Source organism: Salmo salar, unplaced genomic scaffold (genome assembly GCF_905237065.1).
Source record: "Salmo salar unplaced genomic scaffold, Ssal_v3.1, whole genome shotgun sequence".
Lineage (NCBI taxonomy): Eukaryota > Metazoa > Chordata > Actinopteri > Salmoniformes > Salmonidae > Salmo > Salmo salar.
The window spans coordinates 35,001-49,093 of NW_025547660.1; the positions used below are offsets into that span (position 1 = coordinate 35,001).

The 14,093-nt window shown below is 47.2% G+C and overlaps 1 protein-coding gene across 1 annotated transcript in view; it reads left to right on the forward strand.

Moving 5' to 3' along the window:
• The window catches only part of LOC123732147 (threonylcarbamoyladenosine tRNA methylthiotransferase), a gene marked incomplete at its 5' end in the record, with an annotated part of 43,260 nt that extends 30,933 nt beyond the window's left edge, over positions 1 to 12,327 (forward strand). The window contains one exon of the mRNA XM_045711494.1: positions 11,221 to 12,327. Coding sequence (XP_045567450.1) covers positions 11,221 to 11,382 — 162 coding nt within the window. The remainder of the gene's footprint in view (positions 1 to 11,220) is intronic.
• Positions 12,328 to 14,093: the final 1,766 nt, after the last annotated feature.

The following is a 14,093-nucleotide window of genomic DNA, read 5'->3' on the forward strand; positions in this document are numbered from 1 at the left end:
ACCTTGTCTGGATGTTATAACCATGCATAGCCAGAACTAGAGTCACCTGTCTGGATGTTATAACCATGCGTGGCCAGAACTAGAGTCACCTTGTCTGGATGTTATAACCATGCGTAGCCAGAACTAGAGTCACCTGTCTGGATGTTATAACCATGCGTAGCCAGAACTAGAGTCACCTTGTCTGGATGTTATAACCATGCGTGGCCAGAACTAGAGTCACCTTGTCTGGATGTTATAACCATGCGTGGCCAGAACTAGAGTCACCTGTCTGGATGTTATAACCATGCGTAGCCAGAACTAGAGTCACCTTGTCTGGATGTTATAACCATGCGTGGCCAGAACTAGAGTCACCTTGTCTGGATGTTATAACCATGCGTGGCCAGAACTAGAGTCACCTGTCTGGATGTTATAACCATGCGTAGCCAGAACTAGAGTCACCTTGTCTGGATGTTATAACCATGCATAGCCAGAACTAGAGTCACCTTGTCTGGATGTTATAACCATGCATAGCCAGAACTAGAGTCACCTTGTCTGGATGTTATAACCATGCATAGCCAGAACTAGTGTCACCTTGTCTGGATGTTATAACCATGCATAGCCAGAACTAGAGTCACCTTGTCTGGATGTTATAACCATGCATAGCCAGAACTAGAGTCACCTTGTCTGGATGTTATAACCATGCGTGGCCAGAACTAGAGTCACCTTGTCTGGATGTTATAACCATGCATAGCCAGAACTAGAGTCACCTTGTCTGGATGTTATAACCATGCATAGCCAGAACTAGAGTCACCTGTCTGTAACCCATGGAAGGGGGAGAGGTGCAGTCACTTTACCTTAGTCTGCATGGGCAGGACACATGGTCTGAAATAAAGCCCCTCAGATTAGGTAACAGGTGAGATCCCAAGGCCTGTTAAGAGACTGCAGGTGAAAGAAGAACTGTGAAAGAGTCTCTAGTTTCTGGTCACGATGTGGTGAGTGAGTTACAACAGACGTATTATATCATGTGAGAGATGTGATAGATATTTGTATTGTAACACCACCCAATCACAATGACTGGCCTGTGAATGAGGCCTTGTGTTTGGTGACCCACAGATGACATGAAGTGAATAGTGACTTATGATTGGTGACCACAGGGGAATGAGGCCTTGTGATTGGTGACCCACAGGTGACAGGAAGAGGAAAGGTCAGGGGTGAAAGGTGATTCTGTGGTTCTCTTGGAGGCTTACTGTTACAATGAGACTGGCTGTTCTGTGAAGAGATGGGAAGCTTCCCAAATTGTACCCTATTCATAGGTGGCACCTCCGTCACTCGGTCGCGTCACACCGTTGTTTTGAACGTTCTCAAGCCGCCCTCTGCCAACGACGCGAAGTGGTTCCCTGAAGTGGTGTAAAGCCCAGTCATTCTGGACGTAAGCTAACTACTATTTAGTCTAAATTACACTATAGTGACTTCGAAATAGGATGACATTGCTAAAGTAGTCAAATATTTAGTAGGAAATTACTTTGTTAGCATTATCATGTCGTCAAATTTATTTTAGACAACGTTGTCATTAGCTCGCAAAGTTCGTCAGAAATAGCTAGCAATGCTAACATTAGCTAGCTAAAATGCGGTGGCCTGCATCTAAAGTCAGTCTGGCAACATCAAAATGACAACAACAGGTTTTCCTACTAATTATTTAGCTCGTTTTGAACGTCATCGTTTTATCCCAAGCCGCTGTAATGCACTTCTGATAATCTTCATCAACACTCATTGACGAGGCATCGAGTAGGAATGCTCAGTTGGGCATCAGTCCAAAACCAACATTCAAAACAATATTGTGAGGAAACATGAATTCCCTACGTAATTGACTATGTTTGACCAGATCCCAGGTCTAAAGTAGTGCCCTATCTAGGATATAGGGTTCCAGACGTGGTTTTACAGTCGCACCTGTTGGTATTACAATGAGCCCTCATACTGCTCCGTGTAGAGCTGTGTAGTCAGAGAGGAATTTCCTTCTGGAGGGTTTGTCAAGCAGCCGTGCTATGCTGTTACACTCAGATCTTATGGTGCAACAGGGGGTTGCATTTAAATACAGGAGATTTGAGTCAGTCAGTAATGTTTTTTTAGAAACAGGGTGGACTTTCCTCTTGATATGCTTTTCAGTCTTGCAGTCTAAATTGGACACGGTTCATCCTTATCTGTTAGAGAAAGGCTATGAAGGCAAAAAAAATGCCTTTCCGCTGTATTCCAAATGAAGTAAACAAAGCCTACCTCTTGCCAGTAGAAGACGTAGGCTTCTTCATCTCCATGTGTTTGATCTGTTGCTGATCTGCTGTTGATCTGATCTGCTGTTGATCTGTTGCTGATCTGCTGTTGATCTGATCTGTTGATCTGATGTTGATCTGATCTGCTGTTGATCTGTTGTTGCTGTTGATCTGCTGTTGATCTGATCTGTTGTTGATCTGATCTGTTGTTGATCTGATCTGCTGTTGATCTGATCTGCTGTTGATCTGCTGTTGATCTGATCTGCTGTTGATCTGTTGCTGATCTGCTGTTGATCTGATCTGTTGTTGATCTGCTGTTGATCTGATCTGTTGTTGATCTGATCTGTTGTTGATCTGATCTGCTGTTGATCTGATCTGCTGTTGATCTGCTGTTGATCTGATCTGCTGTTGATCTGTTGTTGATCTGCTGTTGATCTGCTGTTGATCTGATCTGTTGTTGATCTGATCAGCTGTTGATCTGTTGTTGATCTGATCTGTTGTTGATCTGATCTGCTGATGATCTGTTGTTGATCTGATCTGCTGTTGATCTGATGTTCATCTGATCTGCTGTTGATTTGTTCTGCTGTTGATCTGTTGTTGATCTGATCTGCTGTTGATCTGATCTGCTGTTGATCTGTTGTTGATCTGATCTGTTGTTGATCAGGGTCTGTGGAGCTAGACATGGAGCTAGACATGCCTGGATATCCACAGACCCTGAGGTCTGGAGCTAGACATGCCCGGATATCCACAGACCCTGAGGTCTGGAGCTAGACATGCCCGGATATCCACAGACCCTGAGGTCTGGAGCTAGACATGCCTGGATATCCACAGACCCTGAGGTCTGGAGCTAGACATGCCTGGATATCCACAGACCCTGAGGTCTGGAGCTAGACATGCCTGGATATCCACAGACCCTCAAAGTTATTTGTGTGTATTGTGACGGTGTTTGTGTGTGCGTGCCTGGCTCTGGGTTAAGCCTTTGTGTGAGTGTTGACGGGTCAGAGATCAATGAGGCGTCTGAGCTGAGAGAGAGAGAGAGAATATGTTGAAACTCAGGCCACCTCACCTCAGTCTTTGGAGAACTCTCTGCTCCTGCCTCATTTGGCGGAGGAAATGGGTCGTGACCTCAGAGGGGAATACCTCGCTCCCTCCCTCCCTCCCTCCCTCCCTCCCTCGGAGCCGGCACTTAGCAGCCAGGAGGGCCCTCTTTTCTCCCATAAGCCTTCGCTCCACAGAGGCTAAAGTACAGATGGAATTCTTAAATATTATCTCCCAATTAGTTTATTTTAGCTCTCTGCAGATTATTTAATGAAAGAGAGAGAGAGACAGAGCGATAGAAAGAGAGAGGGGTGAAGGATTTGGAGCGAAGTCAGTTCACAGCCAGGCGGTATCCGAGATGTAATGGCAGCAGATTTCCACGGCTTAGTAACACACTTCGGCAACAAGTTGTACCACGGGGGCTACCACCTGTATTCATACATAAACACACACACACACACACACACACACACACACACACACACACACACACACACACACACACACACACACACACACACACACACACACACCTGTAGTCATAACAGCTACCCCTCCATAGGCCCGCCTGAAATCCGGCAGGTGGAAAATTATCTTGTTGAATTGCAATTCACCTAAGTAGAGGTCTGGCCCAGCCAGACTTCACTGTGCTTCCCTGTTCTAACCTGGCCCAGCCAGACTTCACTGTGCTTCCTTGTTCTAACCTGGCCCAGCCAGACTTCACTGTGCTTCCTTGTTCTAACCTGGCCCAGCCAGACTTCACTGTGCTTCCCTGTTCTAACCTGGCCCAGCCAGACTTCACTGTGCTTCCCTGTTCTAACCTGGCCCAGCCAGACTTCACTGTGCTTCCCTGTTCTAACCTGGCCCAGCCAGACTTCACTGTGCTTCCCTGTTCTAACCTGGCCCAGCCAGACTTCACTGTGCTTCCCTGTTCTAACCTGGCCCAGCCAGACTTCACTGTGCTTCCCTGTTCTAACCTGGCCCAGCCAGACTTCACTGTTGCTTCCTGTTCTAACCTGGCCCAGCCAGACTTCACTGTGCTTCCCTGTTCTAACCTGGCCCAGCCAGACTTCACTGTGCTTCCCTGTTCTAACCTGGCCCAGCCAGACTTCACTGTCCTTCACTGTTCTAACCTGGCCCAGCCAGACTTCGCTGTGCTTCCCTGTTCTAACCTGGCCCAGCCAGACTTCACTGTGCTTCCCTGTTCTAACCTGGCCCAGCCAGACTTCGCTGTGCTTCCCTGTTCTAACCTGGCCCAGCCAGACTTCGCTGTGCTTCCCTGTTCTAACCTGGCCCAGCCAGACTTCACTGTGCTTCCCTGTTCTAACCTGGCCCAGCCAGACTTCACTGTGCTTCCCTGTTCTAACCTGGCCCAGCCAGACTTCACTGTGCTTCCCTGTTCTAACCTGGCCCAGCCAGACTTCACTGTGCTTCCCTGTTCTAACCTGGCCCAGCCAGACTTCGCTGTGCTTCCCTGTTCTAACCTGGCCCAGCCAGACTTCGCTGTGCTTCCCTGTTCTAACCTGGCCCAGCCAGACTTCACTGTGCTTCCCTGTTCTAACCTGGCCCAGCCAGACTTCACTGTGCTTCCCTGTTCTAACCTGGCCCAGCCAGACTTCACTGTGCTTCCCTGTTCTAACCTGGCCCAGCCAGACTTCACTGTGCTTCCCTGTTCTAACCTGGCCCAGCCAGACTTCACTGTTCTTCACTGTTCTAACCTGGCCCAGCCAGACTTCACTGTGCTTCCCTGTTCTAACCTGGCCCAGCCAGACTTCACTGTGCTTCCCTGTTCTAACCTGGCCCAGCCAGACTTCACTGTGCTTCCCTGTTCTAACCTGGCCCAGCCAGACTTCACTGTGCTTCCCTGTTCTAACCTGGCCCAGCCAGACTTCACTGTGCTTCCCTGTTCTAACCTGGCCCAGCCAGACTTCGCTGTGCTTCCCTGTTCTAACCTGGCCCAGCCAGACTTCGCTGTGTTTCCCTGTTTTAACCTGGCCCAGCCAGACTTCACTGTGCTTCCCTGTTCTAACCTGGCCCAGCCAGACTTCACTGTGCTTCCCTGTTCTAACCTGGCCCAGCCAGACTTCACTGTGTTTCCCTGTTCTAACCTGGCCCAGCCAGACTTCACTGTGCTTCCCTGTTCTAACCTGGCCCAGCCAGACTTCACTGTGCTTCCCTGTTCTAACCTGGCCCAGCCAGACTTCGCTGTGCTCTCTTCTCCTACAGTGCAGGGGGGGAGGAGGGGGGCGAGCAGCCCTCACCCTCTGAAGTGTTTTACATTAGTTATGTCCATACATTCTGATGAGAGGGAGAGGTACTGTGATGTCAAGGAGAAACAGACCCCCCCAGGTTAGAGACAGAGTGGTGGATATTGTTCCTGAGGTAAAACAGGTTAGAGACAGAGTGGTGGATATTGTTCCTGAGGTAAAACAGGTTAGAGACAGAGTGGTGTATATTGTTCCTGAGGTAAAACAGGTTAGAGACAGAGTGGTGGATATTGTCCCTGGGGTAAAACAGGTTAGAGACAGAGTGGTGGATATTGTCCCTGAGGTAAAACAGGTTAGAGACAGAGTGGTGGATATTGTCCCTGAGGTAAAACAGGTTAGAGACAGAGTGGTGGATATTGTCCTTGGGGTAAAATAGGTTAGAGACAGAGTGGTGGATATTGTCCCTGAGGTAAAACAGGTTAGAGACAGAGTGGTGGATATTGTCCTTGGGGTAAAATAGGTTAGAGACAGAGTGGTGGATATTGTCCCTGGGGTAAATCAGGTTAAATGATCTATAGCTATGTGTGGGAGGTAACTGAGTTAGCAGTCTTTTTAACTCAAGCCCACACACTTCTCACTCACACTGTACATGGTGTGAAGTCATGAACACTCAGCAGCTCTGTGTCTTTGGTTGAAAGCAGCAGGTGTTATATACAAACACAGCAGACATGTATGAGTTAGGACATTCACTCTACCACCATTATCCCAGTGAATGAGTTAAGACATTCACTCTACCACCATTATCCCAGTGTATGAGTTAAGACATTCACTCTACCACCACCATTATCCCAGTGTATGAGTTAGGACATTCACACTACCACCACCATTATCCCAGTGTATGAGTTAGGACGTTCACTCTACCTCCACCATTATCCCAGTGTATGAGTTAGGACTCACTCTACCACCACCATTATCCCAGGCCATCCCATCTTAGCAGAGACGTTGTCTCCCTCTTCACTCCTCTCATCCCAGAGTGAAGGTGGAACATGGCAGTACACCGCTGTTCCTCTCATAGTTCAGCCACAACAAGATAGATCAGCCTTTCATATTGAATGATCAAGACAGTGTTCCCTCCTGGACAGATTCCTCCTGTGATCAAGACAGTGTGCCCTCCTGGACAGATTCCTGACTGGACAGATTCCTCCTGTGATCAAGACTGTGTCCCCTTCTGGACAGATTCCTCCTGTGATCAAGACAGTGTTCCCTCCTGGACAGATTCCTGACTGGACAGATTCCTCCTGTGATCAAGACTGTGTCCCCTTCTGGACAGATTCCTCCTGTGATCAAGACAGTGTTCCCTCCTGGACAGATCTACTGGACAGATTCCTCCTGTGATCAAGACTGTGTCCCCTTCTGGACAGATTCCTCCTGTGATCAAGACAGTGTTCCCTTCTGGACAGATTCCTCCTGTGATCAAGACAGTGGTCCCTCCTTGACAGATTCCTCCTGTGATCGTGGTCCCTCCTTGACAGATTCCTCCTGTGATCAAGACACGTAGGGGATAGGAAGGGACTAGGGGGGGTACACACACACACACACACACACACACACACACACACACACACACACACACACACACACACACACACACACACACACACACACACACACACACACACACACACATTGTCTCTCTCAGAAGAGCCTCTGAGCTCTATCAATTACGTGTCTCCAGCTGCAGACGGCGGGGTCAGCACCAGGGCTGAGGGGCGAGAGAGAGAGAGAGGAGGAGAGATAAAAGGCGTTAGTTATGAAAGAGCAGGCACACCAGGACAGAAGGATGAGAAGTCAGTAGAGAGAGAGAGAGAGAGAGAGAGAGAGGAGTCAGAAAATCAACAATCTGAAAGTCCATCAGAGATGAGGTTGGATTACAGAAGAGAGCTTGCTTCCCGCTACGCATCACACACACGCACACACACACACACACACACACACACACACTACAGTATCTCACCCGGTAATAATGGTCTTTAATGACCTAGAGGGGTGTCAAGCTGATACCGACTGAACAGTCGCTTCTTTCTCTCTAATTCGCCACCTGGAGAAATCCACTGGAAATTGATACTTGCCAGCACTGACTGAATTTCTTAGAAGCACAGTCGGTAATGTGTAGGTAATGCAAATTTAGGTAAATCATTATATAAAAAATGTATATCTCAATTTTCTCGCAAAACATATCTCCTGAAGTAGATCAATCTAATCTACACTATATATATATAAAAACGTATGTGGACATCCCTTCAAATTAGTGGATTTCAGCCATTTCAACCACACCCCGTTGTTGACAGGTGTATAAAATCGAGCACACAGCCATGTAATCTCCATAGACAAACATTGGCAGTAGAATGGGCCTTACTGAAGAGCTCAGTGACTTTCAACATGGCACCGTCATAGGATTCCACCTTTCCAACAAGTCAGTTCGTCAAATTTCTGCCTTGCTAGAGCTGCCCTGGTCAACTGTCAGTGCTGTTATTGTGAAGTGGAAACCACAAGGAGCAACAACGGCTCAGCCGTGAAGTAGTAGGCCACACAAGCTCACAGAACGGGACCGCCGAGTGCTGAAGTGCGTAGCACGTAAAAAGCTTCTGTCCTCGGTTCCAAACTGCCTCTGGAAGCAACGTCAGCACAACAACTGTTAGTCGGGAGCTTCATGAAAGGGGTTTCCATGGCCGAGCAGCTACATACAAGCCTAACATCACCAGGCGCAATGCCAAGCGTCGGCTGGAGTGGGTAGAGCTCACCGCCATTGGACTCTGGGGCAGTGGAAACGCGTTCTCTGGAGTGATGAATCACATTTCACCATCTGGCAGTCCGACTGACAAAACTGGGTTTGACGAATGCCAAGAGAAGACTACCTGCCCCAATGCATAGTGCCAACTGTTAAGTTTGGTGGAGGAGTAATAATTGTTTTGGGCTGTTTTTCATGGTTCGGGCTAGACCCCTTAGTTCCAGTGAAGGGAAACCTTAATGCTACAGCATACAATGACATTCTAGACGATTTTGTGTGGCAATTGTTTGGAGAAGGCCATTTCCTGTTTCAGCATGACAATGCCCCCTGTGCACAAAGCGACGTCAATACAGAAATGTTGTTTGTCGAGATCAGTGTGGAAGAACTTGACTGGCCTGCACAGAGCCCTGACCTCAACCCCATCGAACACCTTTGGGATGAATTTGAACGTCGACTGCGAGCCAGTCCTAATCGCCCGACATCAGTACCCGACCTCACTAATGATGTTGTGGCTGAATGGAAGCAAGTCCCTGCAGCAATGTTCCAGCATCTAGTGGAAAGCCTTCCCAGAAGAGTGGAGGCTGTTATAGCAGCAATGTTCCAACATCTAGTGGAAAGCCTTCCCAGAAGAGTGGAGGCTGTTATAGCAGCAATGTTCCAACATCTAGTGGAAAGCCTTCCCAGAAGAGTGGAGGCTGTTATAGCAGCAATGTTCCAACATCTAGTGGAAAGCCTTCCCAGAAGAGTGGAGGCTGTTATAGCAGCAATGTTCCAACATCTAGTGGAAAGCCTTCCCAGAAGAGTGGAGGCTGTTATAGCAGCAATGTTCCAACATCTAGTGGAAAGCCTTCCCAGAAGAGTGGAGGCTGTTATAGCAGCAATGTTCCAACATCTAGTGGAAAGCCTTCCCAGAAGAGTGGAGGCTGTTATAGCAGCAATGTTCCAACATCTAGTGGAAAGCCTTCCCAGAAGAGTGGAGGCTGTTACAGCAGCAATGGGAAGAACCATTCCGTATGAATGTCCATGGTTGGTTGTGGAATGAGGTGTTAGATGAGCAGGTGTCCACATACTTTTGGTAATGTGGTGTATCTATATATAATATACTGCGGCAGTGTGGGAATTTACATTTCAATGACCGTCATCCGGTGGAATTGAAATATCAAAATCATAAAATGGTCATTCAGATTGATCCTCCATATTTAATGTATTTCAAGGCTGTTCTCTCCTCCTCTCTCTCTCTCTCTCTCTCTCTCTCTCTCTCTCTCTCTCTCTCTCTCTCTCTCTCTCTCTCTCTCTCTCTCCTTTCCTCCACCCTAAATCCCTCCACCCTATAAATGATGATATGATAGGCCTGTCCGTCTCTTCTCTCCTGGTCTAGTGGGATATATCTCTATTACCATATTCATTATAGATGAGTCTTTAATGCACCATCACATTAGGACAGACTTAACTGTACTGGACTGAACCCCCAATAATGTCCATTTGATCCTGAGAGTCCGGGTCATATTATCTCTGGCCACAATGTTGTATTATAACCTGGTCTTTAAAGCTACAGTGGGATCTGGGAAACGTATATGGTCAGAGATTATAGATAAATAACCAAGGTGTTATAGCCCTTAGTCTTCATCAGTGTCTCACTGTGTCAGAGAGGACAGTGGGTCATGTCCACTAGTCTTCATCAGGGTCTCACTGTGTCAGAGAGGACAGTGGGTCATGTCCACTAGTCTTCATCAGGGTCTCACTGTGCCAGAGAGGACAATGGGTCATGTCCACTAGTCTTCATCAGGGTCTCACTGTGCCAGAGAGGACAGTGGGTCATGTCCACTAGTCTTCATCAGGGTCTCACTGTGACAGAGAGGACAATGGGTCATGTCCACTAGTCTTCATCAGGGTCTCACTGTGACAGAGAGGACAATGGGTCATGTCCACTAGCCTTCATCAGGGTCTCACTGTGCCAGAGAGGACAGTGGGTCATGTCCACTAGTCTTCATCAGGGTCTCACTGTGACAGAGAGGACAATGGGTCATGTCCACTAGTCTTCATCAGGGTCTCACTGTGACAGAGAGGACAGTGGGTCATGTCCACTAGTCTTCATCAGGGTCTCACTGTGCCAGAGAGGACAGTGGGTCATGTCCACTAGCCTTCATCAGGGTCTCACTGTGTCAGAGAGGACAATGGGTCATGTCCACTAGCCTTCATCAGGGTCTCACTGTGCCAGAGAGGACAGTGGGTCATGTCCACTAGTCTTCATCAGGGTCTCACTGTGCCAGAGAGGACAATGGGTCATGTCCATGACCCTACTGTACTGAAACCTGACTGGATGAGTACAGTGTTCAGTCTGGTATAACCACACTACATTGTGGAGTATGGAGCGGGGAACGGGGCGGAGAGGGGATGAATGACAGGGAGGAGAAAAGTCTCTAACTACAGGTTCAGATGAATGACAGGGAGGAGAAAAGTCTCTAACTACAGGTTCAGATGAATGACAGGGAGGAGAAAAGTCTCTAACTGCAGGTTCAGATGAATGACAGGTAGGAGAAAAGTCTCTAACTACAGGTTCAGATGAATGACAGGGAGGAGAAAAGTCTCTAATTACAGGTTCAGATGAATGACAGGGAGGAGAAAAGTCTCTAACTACAGGTTCAGATGAATGACAGGGAGGAGAAAAGTCTCTAACTACAGGTTCAGATGAATGACAGGGAGGAGAAAAGTCTCTAACTACAGGTTCAGATGAATGACAGGGAGGAGAAAAGTCTCTCCTCAACTGTCTGAAGGACCGAGAGTTAAACATATAGAATCCCTTGAATGGGCAAGTCAATGATGTCATAATGAGTGGACTGGCAACCATGTTGAGTGTCCCCGTAGCACACAACAGATAATAACTTACTTCCGCTACTGTACTCTATAATGTAACCTTGGCTAAGTCTCTGCTGTCTCTCTACAGGAGCAGCTGTCCCTCCAGCAGAATGGATCCGTCCCCTCCTCCGGCGTGCTGACTGCATCCTGGAGCCCCTGGAGCTTGGACAGAGAGGGGCTGAAGCTGCTGTCCATCAGCCTGGCTGTGGTGGCTATCCTAGTGGTCTTCATGTGGGAGAAACTCCACTGAGACTGAGGGAGCTGGAAGACTCGGACCTGGGCCTGTATTCATAAAGCGTCTCGGAGGAGGAGTGCTGATCCAAGATCAGGTCCCTCCTTTACAATCATCCTTATATTCTACGAGGCAAAACTGATTCTAGATCAGCATTCATACACTGAGACGCTTTATGAATAAGGGACCTGGGTCAAATACATATGTAAATTATTTCCAAGTACTTTGTACTGGGCAAACTAAATCAAGCGTAGCTCGAGTATTTGAAAGAATTTGACATATTTATTTGGCCTGTAGGTTTGGTTGAAATGGGTTTGGATGGGTCTTAGTTTAGCTTTATATGAGAAGGACTTCTCTGTCTTGGACAAAGGGGGGAGGGGAGGGGAGGAAGGGAGGGGAGGAAACAAGGACAGGATACAAGGAGAGGACAGTTTAAAGACATGTTGTGTGATACTCTGGTTTAAGGTGGTGGACAGTAGTACCTTCAATTAAAAGTATTTATTTTTACCACAATGAAACAGACACAGATGAACGGTATATTTTTGGTAATGAATTGACATGACTGTAAAAGCCCTCTCTGTGTCTGTCGTACTGTAGTACCACATTGTGATTGTTTATGTGCCCTGGTCTGAAGTAGTTAGGGAACAGGGTGCTATTTGGGATGCTGTGATGTACAGCATGAACCTGCATGGTGTTGGATTCTATTCATGTACATCCCAGCAGTGGATCATTCTCCTATCCAGGGGACTTATTGTCTGGCCTAGGTCCCTGTCCGCCTCTCAAATGGCACCCTATTCCCTTTATAGTGCGCTACTTTTCACCAGGACCTATGGGGTCTGGCCAAAGTAGTGCACTATATAGAAAATAGAGTGTCATTTGGGACACAGACTGACAGTGTTTTCTCATCTTTGTTTGCAGCGTAAAGCTACCCTTAATAAACCTTAATAAACCACAACTCCATGCTCTCTGTCTGTCTGGCTTTTTCTTTGCAACTCTGCCTAGAAGGCCAGCATCCCGGAGTCGCCTCTTCACTGTTGACGTTGAGACTGGTGTTTTGTGGGTACTATTTAATGAAGCTGTCAGTTGAGGACTTGTGTGAGGCGTCTGTTTCTCAAACTAGACATACTAATGTACTTGTCCTCTTGCTCGTGGCACCGGGCCTCCCACTCCTCTTTATATTCTGGTTAGAGCCAGTTTGCGCTGTTCTGTGAAGGGAGTAGTACACAGCGTTGTACGAGATCTTCAGTTTCTTGGCAATTTCTCGCATGGAATAGCCTTCATTGCTCAGAACAAGAATAGACTGACGAGTTTCAGATGAAAGTAATTTGTTTCTGGCCATTTTGAGCCTGTCATCAAACCTACAAATGCTGATGCTCCAGACACTCAACTAGTCTAAAGAAGGCCAGTTTTATTGCTTCTTTAATCAGGACAACAGTTTTCAGTGCTAACATAATTCCAAAAGGGCTTTCTAATGATCAATTAGCCTTTTAAAATGATAAACTTGGATTAGCTAACACAACATGCCGTTGGAACACAGGAGTGATGGTTGCTGATAATGGGCCTCTGCTTGCATTTCCAAATCAGACGTTTCCAGCTAGAATAGTAATTTACAACATTAATGTCTACACGGTATTTCTGATCATTTTGATGTTACTTTAATGGACAAAAATGTGCTTTTCTTTCAAAAACAAGGACACTTCTAACTGACCCCAAACTTTTCAACGGTAGTATATATCTGAGTGTATGTTCCTCCATGCTTCATTTAATGGGAACGCTGGCCTGTATTGATGGGATGCATGATGGTTGGTGGCAGTCCTGTATGTTGTTGATAGAATGGATGATGGTGGGGTGTAGGTCCTGTATGTTGTTGATAGAATGGGTGATGGTGGGGTGTAGGTCCTGTATGTTGTTGATAGAATGGATGATGGTGGGGTGTAGGTCCTGTATGTTGTTGATAGAATGGATGATGGTGGGGTGTGGTCCTGTATGTTGTTGATAGAATGGATGATGGTGGGGTGTAGGTCCTGTATGTTGTTGATAGAATGGATGATGGTGGGGTGTAGGTCCTGTATGTTGTTGATAGAATGGATGATGGTGGGGTGTTGGTCCTGTAGTTGTTGATAGAATGCATGATGGTTGGTGGCAGTCCTGTATGTTGTTGATAGAATGGATGATGGTGGGGTGTTGGTCCTGTATGTTGTTGATAGAATGGATGATGGTGGGGTGTAGGTCCTGTATGTTGTTGATAGAATGGATGATGGTGTGGTGTAGGTCCTGTATGTTGTTGATAGAATGGATGATGGTGGGGTGTTGGTCCTGTATGTTGTTGATAGAATGGATGATGGTGGGGTGATAGGTCCTGTATGTTGTTGATAGAATGGATGATGGTGGGGTGTAGGTCCTGTATGTTGTTGATAGAATGGATGATGGTGGAGCTCTGTAGGTACTGGAAGACGTGGTGACCCCCAGCCCTCTGTAGTAATGGAAGATGTGGTGACCCCCAGCCCTCTGTAGTATTGGAAGATGTGGTGACCCCCAGCCCTCTGTAGTAATGGAAGATGTGGTGACTCCCAGCCCTCTGTAGTAATGGAAGATGTGGTGACTCCCAGCCCTCTGTAGTAATGGAAGATGTGGTGACTCCCAGCCCTCTGTAGTAATGGAAGATGTGGTGACTCCCAGCCCTCTGTAGTAATGGAAGATGTGGTGACTCCCAGCCCTCTGTAGTAATG